Source organism: Pararge aegeria, chromosome 5 (assembly GCF_905163445.1).
Source record: "Pararge aegeria chromosome 5, ilParAegt1.1, whole genome shotgun sequence".
Classification (NCBI taxonomy): domain Eukaryota; kingdom Metazoa; phylum Arthropoda; class Insecta; order Lepidoptera; family Nymphalidae; genus Pararge; species Pararge aegeria.
The window spans coordinates 12401680-12414746 of record NC_053184.1 but is presented as its reverse complement, the minus strand read 5'-3'; the positions used below and the strand labels follow the sequence as shown (position 1 = coordinate 12414746).

General features: G+C 33.6%; 1 protein-coding gene across 4 annotated transcripts in view; it reads left to right on the top strand.

The window, feature by feature from the left end:
• Positions 1 to 13067, top strand: part of LOC120623630 — a 47709-nt gene that overhangs the window by 29630 nt on the left and 5012 nt on the right. For all 4 annotated transcript variants that reach the window (XM_039889718.1, XM_039889719.1, XM_039889717.1 and 1 more), the window contains exons 6-9: positions 1025 to 1169; positions 1952 to 2178; positions 3787 to 4291; positions 4929 to 5129. In XM_039889718.1, coding sequence (XP_039745652.1) covers positions 1025 to 1169; positions 1952 to 2178; positions 3787 to 4291; positions 4929 to 5129 — 1078 coding nt within the window. The remainder of the gene's footprint in view (positions 1 to 1024; positions 1170 to 1951; positions 2179 to 3786; positions 4292 to 4928; positions 5130 to 13067) is intronic.

Here is a 13067-nt window from a genome sequence, read left to right as displayed (position 1 = left end):
CCTAATTCTAACTAAACTAGTTTTCAATGTCCCTAAACTTGAAAAAAAAGTCCTTTTTTAAATCCTCCTGAGTTTCGTTAAAACCGATTGAGCCCTTCTGAATAAAAACCCGGTCTTACAGAAAGACGATAAGACAGATACTTAGGCTGACAGAAATACTGTTAAAAAAGATGATAATATAATCTTTATAAGACACGGCTATTGCAAAATCTCAGACAGACACTACCATTTTATTTATTTATACTTATGCCCATTAACCACCAAAGATCAACGAAGCGTCCATTTAGGCCGCCTGTTTTGCATTGTATACCTATTATTATATTTATAATATACCTCTGCTATGGTAGCAAAAAGTAATTAAGATAAATTAAATCAATGCAAATAAAAAAATAATACAAATAATATTTTTATGTCATTTTCATTTTTAATTCGATAGGGAATTAAGAGTTTCGGGTCCAATTATGTGCCTAAAATTAATTCTTTTTGACTAACTATCAAATCAGCCACTGTGTTTTGATAGGTTTATAAGAAATTATTTATTCGAAGCCTTATTCGGCACCGAATTCATAGAAAACTGCCCTTTTATCTTGCTAACCCAAGTTGGGTCCCAAGATACAATAGGTACCGGAACAATTTTCTTGAAATGCACATTGCGGGATCGGATGGGTAAAAATAAACGACATTCTAAGACTTATTCTAAGAAAAGTAAATACTTAAGTTACATTTTAGGTGAGCTCCTCGATTGATCTTAAACGTACTTTAATTAAGACCAAAGTAGATAATTTGTTTGATTTAAATAATTTGCCTGCATAATATTATGGTCAAAATATGTCTTAAACCATTTGAGTAAAACCTAATTTGATTTTTTTTTTTTAAATATCATCTTACCACCAGGTATAAAATGGAGTTTAGCTCTTTTTTAATGGCTTGAATGATCACTTTTTTATTACACTTATAGAAAATATCTATGATGTATAACTTAACACGTTACGTATAAGTACTTACTAAATTACTTTTGTCCTAGAATCTGTAAGGGACCTGATTGGAAGCCTGGAATTTTCGTTCAGTTCGTGAGAGAAGGCGGCATTGCTCGTGAAGCAGGTTTGAGGCCTGGCGATCAAATATTATCCTGTAATGGCAACGACTTCGCTAATATATCATTTAATGAGGTAATTGAATGGTTTAATTAATGCACATAAATTTAAAAGTCATTGAGATAAGGGCAGATGTTTGTTGGGTGCCTAAAGACCAAAGTAGTCGAATAGTCCGTGTTGCCAGTGATGTCTTATGGTTTCGAAACATGGACACTAACTATGGGCCTTGTGTGAAGGGTCAAAGTCACTCAGCAGGCTATGACGAGAGTTATGCTCGGACTCGGAATATCTCTCAAACTAGAAATGCTTGGAGGTCTGTAGAACAACTAGAGTTACCGACATAGCTCAACGGGTCGTGATGATGAAGTGACAATGGGCGGGGCACATAGCTCGAAGACGGATGACGTTGGGGTCCCAAGGGGCTGAAATGGTGACACCGCGTAGTCGCTCGTCGCAAGGAGCCGCTGGACACAAGGAGTGTCCTCCTTTCCAGGCCCTGGAATTTTTGCTTGATAGAATATTGATGATGATGTGTGCCATGGAGGTTCTGGCCTATTTATGTTTTGCCTAAGAAAAAAATACAAGTCTCAGGGTTCTAGTCGTTGAAATACGTAAGCAACGTGCTTTTTTAATACCAAATGAGAGACCATAATGCTTTACTAGGTCTCTACTAGGATTACTGTAGCCACTGGTAACTAGTGACTCACTGACTAAATTAGTGATTTGAATTTTGCTATAAATTGTAAGCAGTTATAGGTATAGGTAACTAGTTATTTTGCTCGCTGCTGCTGCTATATGTTGCAATTTGTTATTTACCAATGCTAATAAATTTTTTATCTGTCAAAAATACTTACCAGGCCATATCCGTGATGAAAGCGAGTGGGCGACTTGAACTCATAATTCGAGAGGGTGCCGGTACAGAGCTGGTGTCACCCGAAAGTTCTGGCTACAACAGCTCCGCGTCATCGGCTGCTGGGGAAAGGAGTCCAGCGCCAGCGGCACCTGTCATCCCCCTCGCTCCGCCAGCTGCACTGCGAAGAAGACTTGCTAGTGTGGCGGAAGAAGCTGCAGACAGAGCAGATAGGTTTGTGTGAATTAGAAGGGTCTGTGACGGTACCAAGGAAGGAACATATCACCTTCTTTTTATAATGGGATTTTGTACCAAAGTATCTTGTAAAGAAAAAATATGAATCCTAACTAATGAAACTTGTTGTAATGTGCCTAATCTGTTTATCTTAGATACAAATAAATAAGATAATAATTACCTGCTTCTAATTTCGGAATTACTGCGTAAACAAATAACAAAATCTTAAACAGTTATAATCTAAAATGAAATCTTACATATCCTGTTTTTATGTATTTATTAAGGCTTTGAAGCTTTTTTATTTTTTTATGGAACCACTCTTACTCAAAACCTACAACCTTTTTTAATGGGTGAAGATATAATTTATCATCATGTTTTATGATGTCGATTATAAATACCACACTGCTAGGCTCCGCAACGGCGAGCTGTACAATTGTGTACAAAAAATTATGTAAGATGATCAAAACGTTATCGCGGCAACCACAATGAATGACCTAAAATGTCTTGTCAATATCTTGTCACTATCTTCTCAATCGTTTCCACCATAATATTTCTATGTGATAATATTATAATACTCAGATTAGAAAACTAAACATTACCGGGCTCTTAAGAAGAATATTTTATTGTAAAGTTTTTTTTATTTCAATTAATTTCTTGTAATTGATTGGACCTCGACCTCGCCAAGGTGGCATATGGGAGTTCATACCTAAGCGTAATATTACCCAATAAACGTTGAATTAAAATTTATCGATTATTTTAATTATTTACCTTTTATTGAAGTTCAAATGAAGAACAAATCATAAAATAAGCGTGACGGAACTAAAACATTTTCGAAAACTGGTTTCTAAATTATCTAAAGACTAAAGTTCTGTAAAGTACAATAATGTAGGCATTGCTTTTTTTAATTTCTATCAAATTAACAAATAAATTTTTAACAGATACGGGGTACATAAAATATTAAACTTAATTAAAAAAACTGTTATTTCATAGTTTTATTTATAAGGGATGCTGTAGTTTACGATTAACTACTTTTCAGTTTTATAAGCGACATTTTCGTAGGTAGTGTTATTGTTTATAAAGAGACGTTCTATATTTAATACTTCTGCATTACAATACAATAAGTCCTAATTCTTACAATTGCGAAAGTGTCCGTCCTCCCTATGTTTAACTCTACATTGATTTTTATAAAAAAAATAATTTTGTCTTAAACTTCCTAAATATTTTCAGCCTAAGAAAGGTAACGGTTACCGGGGATTATTTAAGAAACCGATAAAATGTGGATACCACCTAAAACCAAATGAATTATTACATTATATTCTAATTCATCGTCAACAACCTATTACAGTCCACTGCTGGACTAAAGGCTTCTCCTAACAGACGAATTGGTGATCGCAGTACATGGTAGTAGTAGCACAGACGATGCTGCTGCCCACTCTTCCTTATACATTCCCTTAGGCAACTCGTACGACACCGACTGGAAAAAGAGGGGTGGTGACAACTACATTCTCATCTGCCGTCACCACACGGCAATATATGTACATGGATTCTAATTATTATAGAATAATTACTAAATTTGTTTAATTTATTATATTACATGAATTGTTTCAGGTTGACTATGAACAGAATGAAAAGAAGGACATGGGATACCTTAGAATTCGACTGGAAAAAGGACGACATTCACAATTTTGACGCGCCTTCCGACATAGAACCCGATTACGATAGCCCTAGTATACCAAATAATCCTCATACGTACGAAAGTAAATCTAACATTAAATGCAAAACAAAAACAGAATTCGAAACGACAACTAAAATATCGAGTCCACGAAATAGAACTATAATAAACTTGACGGAAGATGGCGCTACGATACAGTGCAGTTACGATAATAATAATCCTAGAAAAAATATGTATGCAACAACCCAAACGAATAGAGATAATGAAAAGAAAACTATAGTTGTAGAGGTTCACCATATGAATACGACTTCGTGTGGTAAAACACATTGTAATAATTATAATCCGCCTTCCAAAAAAGAGGTTGATGAGGATTCCACTAGCATATCCAGCTCAGCTACATTGTCAAGTGCCATTGCCGAAGAAATAGAAAGAAGAAAATTGGTAAGTAATATTCTAGTTAATTCGCTCTTATTATATTGCATTTCTGAACTAAATCACTACAACTTGAAAAAAACCATCAATAATTCTTATAAGGCCATAAATTCCGTGATTTAACACAGAGATAGAACAAACCACCTACTTAATACCCTGATTATGAAAATAAATGTTAAAAGAATTAATTTATTATTTATTTATTTAATTTTAAACTGCCTTCGTAGCTGTAGAGCTTTGATGATGATGAAAAAAATGTATTGTAAAATGTATTCAGTTATAAACTTTGAGGGTCAAAACTTTACAACGAATATTTAAACTTCTATACTCTATAATCTACAAATCCAGAGAGCTTACTATAGTAACATATTAAACGAATGTTAAAATCCGACAATATAGACGGAGCTGACAGCAGTGTGACATTAATATCTCCGTTTGAAAGGAAGTTTAATAGTTTGAAGGGACAATATTATTAAAGCTATTTAAAGGTTATTTACGAGTTTATGTAAGAAATCCGAAACTATATATGTATACTTAGTCGATTCTAAGCATGTATGCATAAGAATGATAACCTTAAACTGAATTAGCGGTAACTAGTTAAATGACATTCATATTCAGTACCTGTGTTTGTTTTTGTGCATCCTAGAATAAGAAACCATTGCCTGAAAAGGAAACTCGCCCGTGCATAATCAAGAAACCCAACGTTCCAAAGGCGATGGATAACGACCAAAAAAAGCACCATGACGCTTTGATGGATGAATTTAAGAAGGTCCATAGGAAAATGTTTGCCAATCTAGAATCAATGAACCGAGAGGTACATAATAAAGAAAATCAGCCAGATAATTTGGTGAGTGAAATTAAAATTTTAAATTTTATATTTATATTCTAATAATTTTTTTAGAAATGTTTATTTTCCCGACCCAAAAACTATACTTTGTCTGTCGCCATACATGATGTTTCACTAATGTTTATTTCTTAAAATCTTGCGCGAACGACCCTCGGGTTCTTTACAAGATTAAAAAGTACTGTATGTTTATCTTTAAGATGCAAGATATCTGTGTGTGTCAAATTTCTTCGAGATGGTTCAATTATTAAACCAAACAAAAGTACATACTAAATACATACATACTTTAAACAGACATTTAAAATATTACGATGGATTTTTTTATTGTATTATGTGAATTTAGACTTATGTTATTTTACGGATAAACTATTAGGTATGTGTTTTCTTATATAACGCTAACTTACATCGAAGGAATACAAAATCACGCTAAGAAGAATATAAGTCGAGCAGATTCTCACCGGGACTTCATGATAGGGTTATATGATTATGTTATTTTTTGCTATGACCTATAGGCCAGCACTTGACGACAACCATGCCCGTGTGTAATGAGTTCTAGGTCTAGGTAGTGCGTTTGCTTACAAATTGCTACTTGCCTATTCATTCGTCCCATGAAGGTACTCAAGTTGCCGGGAGAGCGTTCCAAATCTTAGAAGTTAGTGTCAGAAACGTGGCTAAAAAAACGTTTCGGGCGTGTTGATTTAATATCAACGACATAAGGATGCCACCACTCACGGCGTCTCGCTGTTCTGTGGTAGAATGAAAATGTAGAATCAGTATAGCTTGGGATTGCGTAACAGCAACTCAATATAAAATCTTCTAGCATATAACCAGACGGATACTAAAGCAATATATTTGGCACTCTTCGGGTACGGAATACATTCCTACCCCCCCGACAACTGTGGAGCAATGGAGGTTGTTAGGTTTCATCGAATGTTGTATTTGCTTGGTATATTTTAAATAATCCAATTCGGATACAATAAAGTATTTCTTCAATTGCTGTAACTGTATTACCAGGATTTGTAAGCCAATACTTACAGTAAGTACCAATCTACTTAAGTGACTCTATAATCCTAATTAAAATAGTTTGCGGTGTAACTTCGACCTTGCCTAGTTTTTTTCGTTATATCATTAAATCGAATCATTAATCAACCGTCAAAATAAATTAGGTATCTCCAGAGTTTCAATAGAAGACATCTATGACACAGGTCTATTTATTTATTTTATCTACTCCCATGCTTTAAACCCTTTTCGTGTTTTAAGATATGTGATAAGTACTATTATCCAAACCATAGTCGTGTCTTAATACCCCTTACTTGCCACTTGCATAAATATCTATTATACCTACTACCTGACCCGATATATCTGTGCAAATAAACATTTTAGTTTTTAATTTCACATTTAAAATTATTCTCTTCAATAAAAACCTATGATTACATCTTTACTAATAATAAAGCTGAACAGTTTATGTTTGCTAGAACGCGCTACGAATTGCAACATACATAATATAGAATCTTGGAAACTTTATTTTTATTTATTGAACCACCAAAAAAAACGGGTTAAAAAAGGCGGACTTAATGCTAAAACAATCAGCCAGATCTTTTTTTTGATAACTTAATTTCTGAGGAAGGCCTATTTTGGTTGTTAATCATTGAACGCACGCATCATGTGACCTATTGTATGAGATAGAAAATGACACGAAACGAATGTTAGATGAAAATTTTTAGAAGTTATACCTACGCTAAATAGACGTGGGGTACCTACGCTAGTAATCAATATTTATGTTGATGCTACATTATAAGACAGTATACTTGGTATTCTTTTACCGCGAACGCCTACTAACAATGGTGGTTAACGTCGCATGGGTAAGAACAATTGCCGAGTGTCTTTATTGTTTTATGTTGAAACAAAGAAGGAACAACAAAACGTCAACCTGTTTATCTCTTTACACTGTCGTTGACGTTTATTTGGTAATTTATTATGAAAGTATTTTAACCTTACCTACCTTACCTTATTATATAATTGAGTAATCCAAATAATGTGTGAACAAGTCCGTAAAAAATACTTGTATATAAATTCAAAATAATAAATGTTATGTTCATTGTACTTACTCATAATTGATAATATTACGTAAGGAAGTTTAACTTCTTTTACCAAAACTAAAAAATGTAAACGGAAATCTATTGTTAGGTAGTGTTAAGTACAAAGCGGTTTTGTTATTCGATCTATCTTTGTCAGATCAGCATTATAAAAGTAAAAAAGATTGCAATTCAAGAGCTTCAAGTCATTCAGGGTATCGTCAACGCGCCAGTTAGGTACGTTGTAACTGAGGTTTTACATCGCATACGGTTATCAGCTATTTACAATCCGAAAAAAAAGCCTTTTACATCGGATAAATATTGGATAGAAGCCGGTTTTGCTATGCGGGATTCCATGATACACAATGAACTCAAAGATTAATTTGATTTCCTATTTGATATTGTGTCGAAATTCCATAAAACTAAATTCACTGCACTTGTAAATTATTTTTTAAATTTTGTAGTCTTTAATTCATATATTGAATATACATGAAAACAATACAAGGTACAAAAAAAGAAGACGTGCTGTAAGTACAGTGGTGTGCACGGGCGGCCTTATTGCTAAAGTACACTCTTACAGACAATCCTAGGTGAAAGTAATAGATTAACAAGAAAGCGAGATAGCACAAACTTAAACATTTACATTATAGCCTTATACTCGCTATTAAAGTATTAACCAATTAGGTCACATACAATAATTTTAATACAGAGTGTCTATTACATAAAAATAGTGACGTGCAATACTTATACGTTGAAATGAGGTACCCCATCTGTACTTCTTTATTACATATGCTACATATTTCTGTAGAATATCATCTTTTAAGTCTTTCTGCTTTGTCTTAGAACAGGTTTATATTTATAGCTATTCTAATGGTAACTAATTTAGTGTCATTTATAATACTATTCATGCTCACGTTGCAAGTGTCAGTGTTTAATTATTGTTTTATTCATGTCTCTACATGGACATGGATTAAGTTATATAACATTTGTAACCTGACCCAATGCCTTACGAAATTAAGACCGACGCGAATTTAACATGAGGTATTGGAGCGTTAATAAGTTACAAGCACACATGAAACATTTGGGTTGCTAGGATCGCGGTCATTACTCGTAATTTTATAATTCCATAATAAATAAAATTCTAGTTGGTACCACTCATAAACAGACCTTATCATAGACCCAGTATTTTTTAATTTTTATCAAAAGTTATTTAAGAAAATGTACATGTACTGCGGATTGTAAGCAAACTTGTTTGACTGATCAATGATATCATAGGTACTTTCATAGTAGGTTATACATACTGGTAAAAAATTAAAATGAAACGTTTATAACCATTAAAATATTATGTGCAACAAATAGTAAAAAACCTGTTAGATATCAGCAGCGCATGCTATAATAATTAATTGTGAAAAAAACTTTCGGTAAATAAGCGTAATTTATAATAGTTACACAACTTAGTACTAGTACCCGTGATACAGGCGTGGCTGCGGTACCAACTAATAATGGAAATTTAATTTATTTTAGATTTTCTTTTTTCTTCCACTACAAGTTAGCTCTTGACTGCAATCTAACCTGGTGCTAATTGATCATGCAGTTTAAAATGGTAGCGGGCTAACCTGTTATGTAGTATTGTAGTCGTACCCCTTATAGGTTTCTACGCGACATCGCAACGGAACACGTGAATCGTTAGGCGACACGTCTTTGTCGGCAAGGTGCTAACTAGCCACAGCCAAAGCCTGCTACTAGACCAGACCCAAATTGCCCCTACCGGGAATAGAACCCGGGACCTCCTACTTAAATTCACGGCGGTAACCGTTGCGCAAGGGAGGTAGTAAAAATTTTTATATTTAATATTTAATATTATAGATATTTTTATGTATTTTAATGGGTAGGTAGGTAGGTACACAGATCAAGCGGTAGAGTCATTTGATTCTGATATAAAACATTTAACGTGCATAAACCTTCTCCGAAACCTTATACTATAAGTAGTATTTTAATGTAGCGTGCTGTATATAATAAGAGTACTAGGAAATGTAATATAACATTCAAATAAATTTTCAACAGGTTTTAGCTACGTACCTTAGGTGAAGTAGATATTTTATTCCTAATCTAGTTTACAGGATATAATAAGGTTGCATTGTCATTGCAAAGTCAGCGAGGTAATTTGTAGAGCCTATTACGTCCTATTACTGTGCTGTCCCTCGAGTCGCACACAGGGCAGTGACCTCCTTTCATAACGATACCGCCTTAACCCTTCACATTCGTAATATTTTTTGTATTAAGTTTAAAGTTTGAATACTTAGGTAAATTCTACATTGGTGTATTCCGTTCAAGACTAATGACCTGCCTTCGGTCGCGGGGCGCCTTGTTTTCGCATGAGTGAAGACTAAATAAAAAAAATACAAAAACTCCCGAGGTTGCTAAATTGTCTTGACAATAACCAATATAATTCTCAATTTTCTATTCAAACTTATGACGACCTTGCCTTTGGTAGCGTCATGTTTGTCTATTGCTACTAGAAAAATACAAGGAATTTTGGTGGATTTTAACGCTTATAAGGTTTCCAATAATTAAATTTATTGAAAAGGGTATTAGTACTTGCCTTAGTGTTTTAAATAAATTATACTCATGTTTTCGTAACATCGAGATAATTCAAAATGATGTAGTTTACCCACAGTTAGGGTTTATGTACATAATGTAGGGTCGATCATAAACTCTTTAGTATGGTCATAAAAGCAAAAGATTAATATTGTTTGGTGGTAGGTATCAATTATAGGGTAATCGTTGTTTATTGATTTATTTTTTATTTTCTCTTTACTGGCTGGTTGTTGTCCTTTGGCAACCCATCTTGGCAGTTTTTAAATAAATATGTCGATAAAAACGTGATATAAAAGATCAATTTCTTATATGCCTATCTTAATATATATACTTACCTATGTAGCCATTCAATAAAAAAATTGTATTCAGAGAAAAAAAACATGAAACTACGTATGTGGGTCGGGTGATGCCTTGCTCTAAGCTGCTGCTGCGTCCTAAAATATTGTTATCATCTTCCTTATTTCATACCTACTTATCCCGTCTGAACCGTACTCGTAGGTACATGGACGTTTTTTTATCTATTCTACTGTAATCACAAGTTTTAAATAATCATTTGAATTGTCAATCTATAGTTTTAATTGGCTCAACTCCCTTTACTTTCTCTATTAATATTTTCAATGGAAACTAAACTTATAGAAAGTGAAAGGAAAACTTTGTTACTATCTAAAGAATATTTCAGGCAAGAAATAATTTAAAACTACGTATAGAAGGAATTTTCTATCACTGAGCATCATCTAGTTTACGTACATAATATACTAGCGTTGCCTCATAACTTCGTCTGCCTATAGTATTACCAGGTTTCAAATGAATGAATGAAATGATGTATATTTTAAAAATTAAAAACTTTTCTATATTTAGTATCAAAATACTATACGATCCTTCAGAAGTTCCAACCCGATATAAGCCACATTGATCGTACAGAAACCGTCTAGTGGAATTAATATCACTCAAAATCGTCTAAATAGAGATAATAATCGTTTTATATCGATACTCGTAGGTATGGAACCTATCTCGTATTTTCTCTTTTACCATTCGTCCAAATTACTTATACTTATCCAGTAAAAGTTAAATGTCTTAAATACTTAAGACGATAAGTTTTCTTATTTTGATGAGTTCATTGTTTTTGATAATATGACAATTAACGTGACCCAAAGATTTAATATATTGTTTTTTATATAAAGAACTATTTTTTTGTAACTTGAATATAAAAGTTATAATATTATGTTGTCATTAACTTTTTCGTAGGGATTGTCAATCTCTACAACTTTTCTCTCAATCTCAAATTATATCTCTCATCGTTAAGGCAGCGATCGTAAGAAAAGTTTTGGTTCGATCGTTTTTTATCTGACTTATTTTGAAAACCGAAAACTTCGTAGTCGACTACCACGATAAGTTTTCGGTTTTCAGCTTAATATTTGCCTGTGGCACTTACAAATAATGTGGCTTTATATTGGTGAAAGAATTTTCAAACCAGTTCAGTAGTTCATTACCCATAATGAATCAATAACAATCTCACAAACTAAAAAACTTTCCCTTTTTATAATATTATAGTAGGTATGTATAGTATAATAATATATATAGTAAAATATCTATAGTAAATAGTAATATAATAGAGTATAAAAGTATAGATAGACGGTCTTATTTCTCAACTGATAGAAGCATAGATAACCTACCTGCCCTCAAATGATATTAGTAAGACTTAGGTACCTGTCATATTTAATCTAATCTCCGTTTAGACATGTTACTTGTACAAATTCAAAAGAATTTATTCCTGAGTGTTTTCAATATAAAGCTACTAACTTGACACACCGCTGCGTGTAGGGAACTACATTTTACCTAAGGGTGATAATGATAAGAACCAATGCTAGCTTTTACAAATTATAACGAGTTTCTGTTTATGGTAAATCTATTCCATCACGCTAAAGCAATTTAACATCATCATCATCATCAACAATCCCACTGCTACCAACCCGCTACGTCTTCCATTGATATCTTCTTATAGTGTTTAGACGCCGAGTTTCACGTGCTTAGGTTATCAGGAAAACGCGGATTACAGTGAACCAGCCGAATTAGATCAACAAGGCCGTGGGTGCGATTCCCACAAAAAAATGTTTGTGTGATGAACATGAATGTTTTTATATGTATTATAAGTATTTATGTGTATTATATTCATAAAAATATTCATCAGCTATCTTAGTACCCATAACACAAGCTACGCTTACTTTGGAACTAGATGGCGGTGTGTGTATTGTCGTAATATATTTATTATTTATTAATTGCCTCATATTGTCGCTATAAGTTGCCACCCAGAATTTATTTCCGTGGAAATTTTTATGTCTATGCCTTTAATATTCTCTGACCCCTGAACTATCACTATGTAAAAGAACATGTCTATTACCGAATATTTTCCGGGATAAAAATAAGTCATATACATGACTTATTTTTATCCCGGAAAATAAAAATGCTTTTCTAGACTATAATCTATCTATGTGCTCAAATTCATCCAGATCCGTTTAGCTACCTTGATTGAGTAAAAACATTCACCCGAACTTCCGCATTAGTATTAATTTGTGGATATCAAAAATCGATTATTTAATCGATGTTTCATGTAGTGGTACATACCACATATCGAGTTAATAGAACACTGATTTTGCATGATTAGGCCTCGCACTGATAAGTCTGCCCCCGCACGTTGTTCAGTCGCCTCGCCACATCCGTCGCCGATGCGCCTCGCCGCCTCGCCGGCCACTGCTATCCGCGCGATACCTCCAACCGCAACAGTCGCGAAATACGCTTAAAAAATACCGCGATTTTCCCGATAACCGGAAAATTATCGCTGACCTTCACGCGCTCTTGCTTTATTTACCTGTACGGCTCAATTTTTCATGCATTACTGGCGGTGAATGAAAAACGAAATTGCACTGTGATAATATTCTGTACTGTTCGCTAGTTTCGAAACGAAATGTGATTATATTTACTTAATCAAAAATGAAGAAAAACAAATCGCCTCTGCTGTTCACTATTCAATGCTATGAAGTAAGTCGTGAAAGATTCATCTTTTGTTATTAGAGCGGAGCGTCGTAGGTAGCTCGATGCGTTCTCTTGTTTTTATATCCCTTTTATCTGTGTTCATAATAAATAGGGATGTTTAAATACCTTATAAAAATTTTCTTCAGTTTTACTTAGATATACATTTTCTCATCATTTTTACCTTCCCTAGACATTCACAAATATTTTAAGACTTCAATTAGCCAAATGAGTTCAGCCG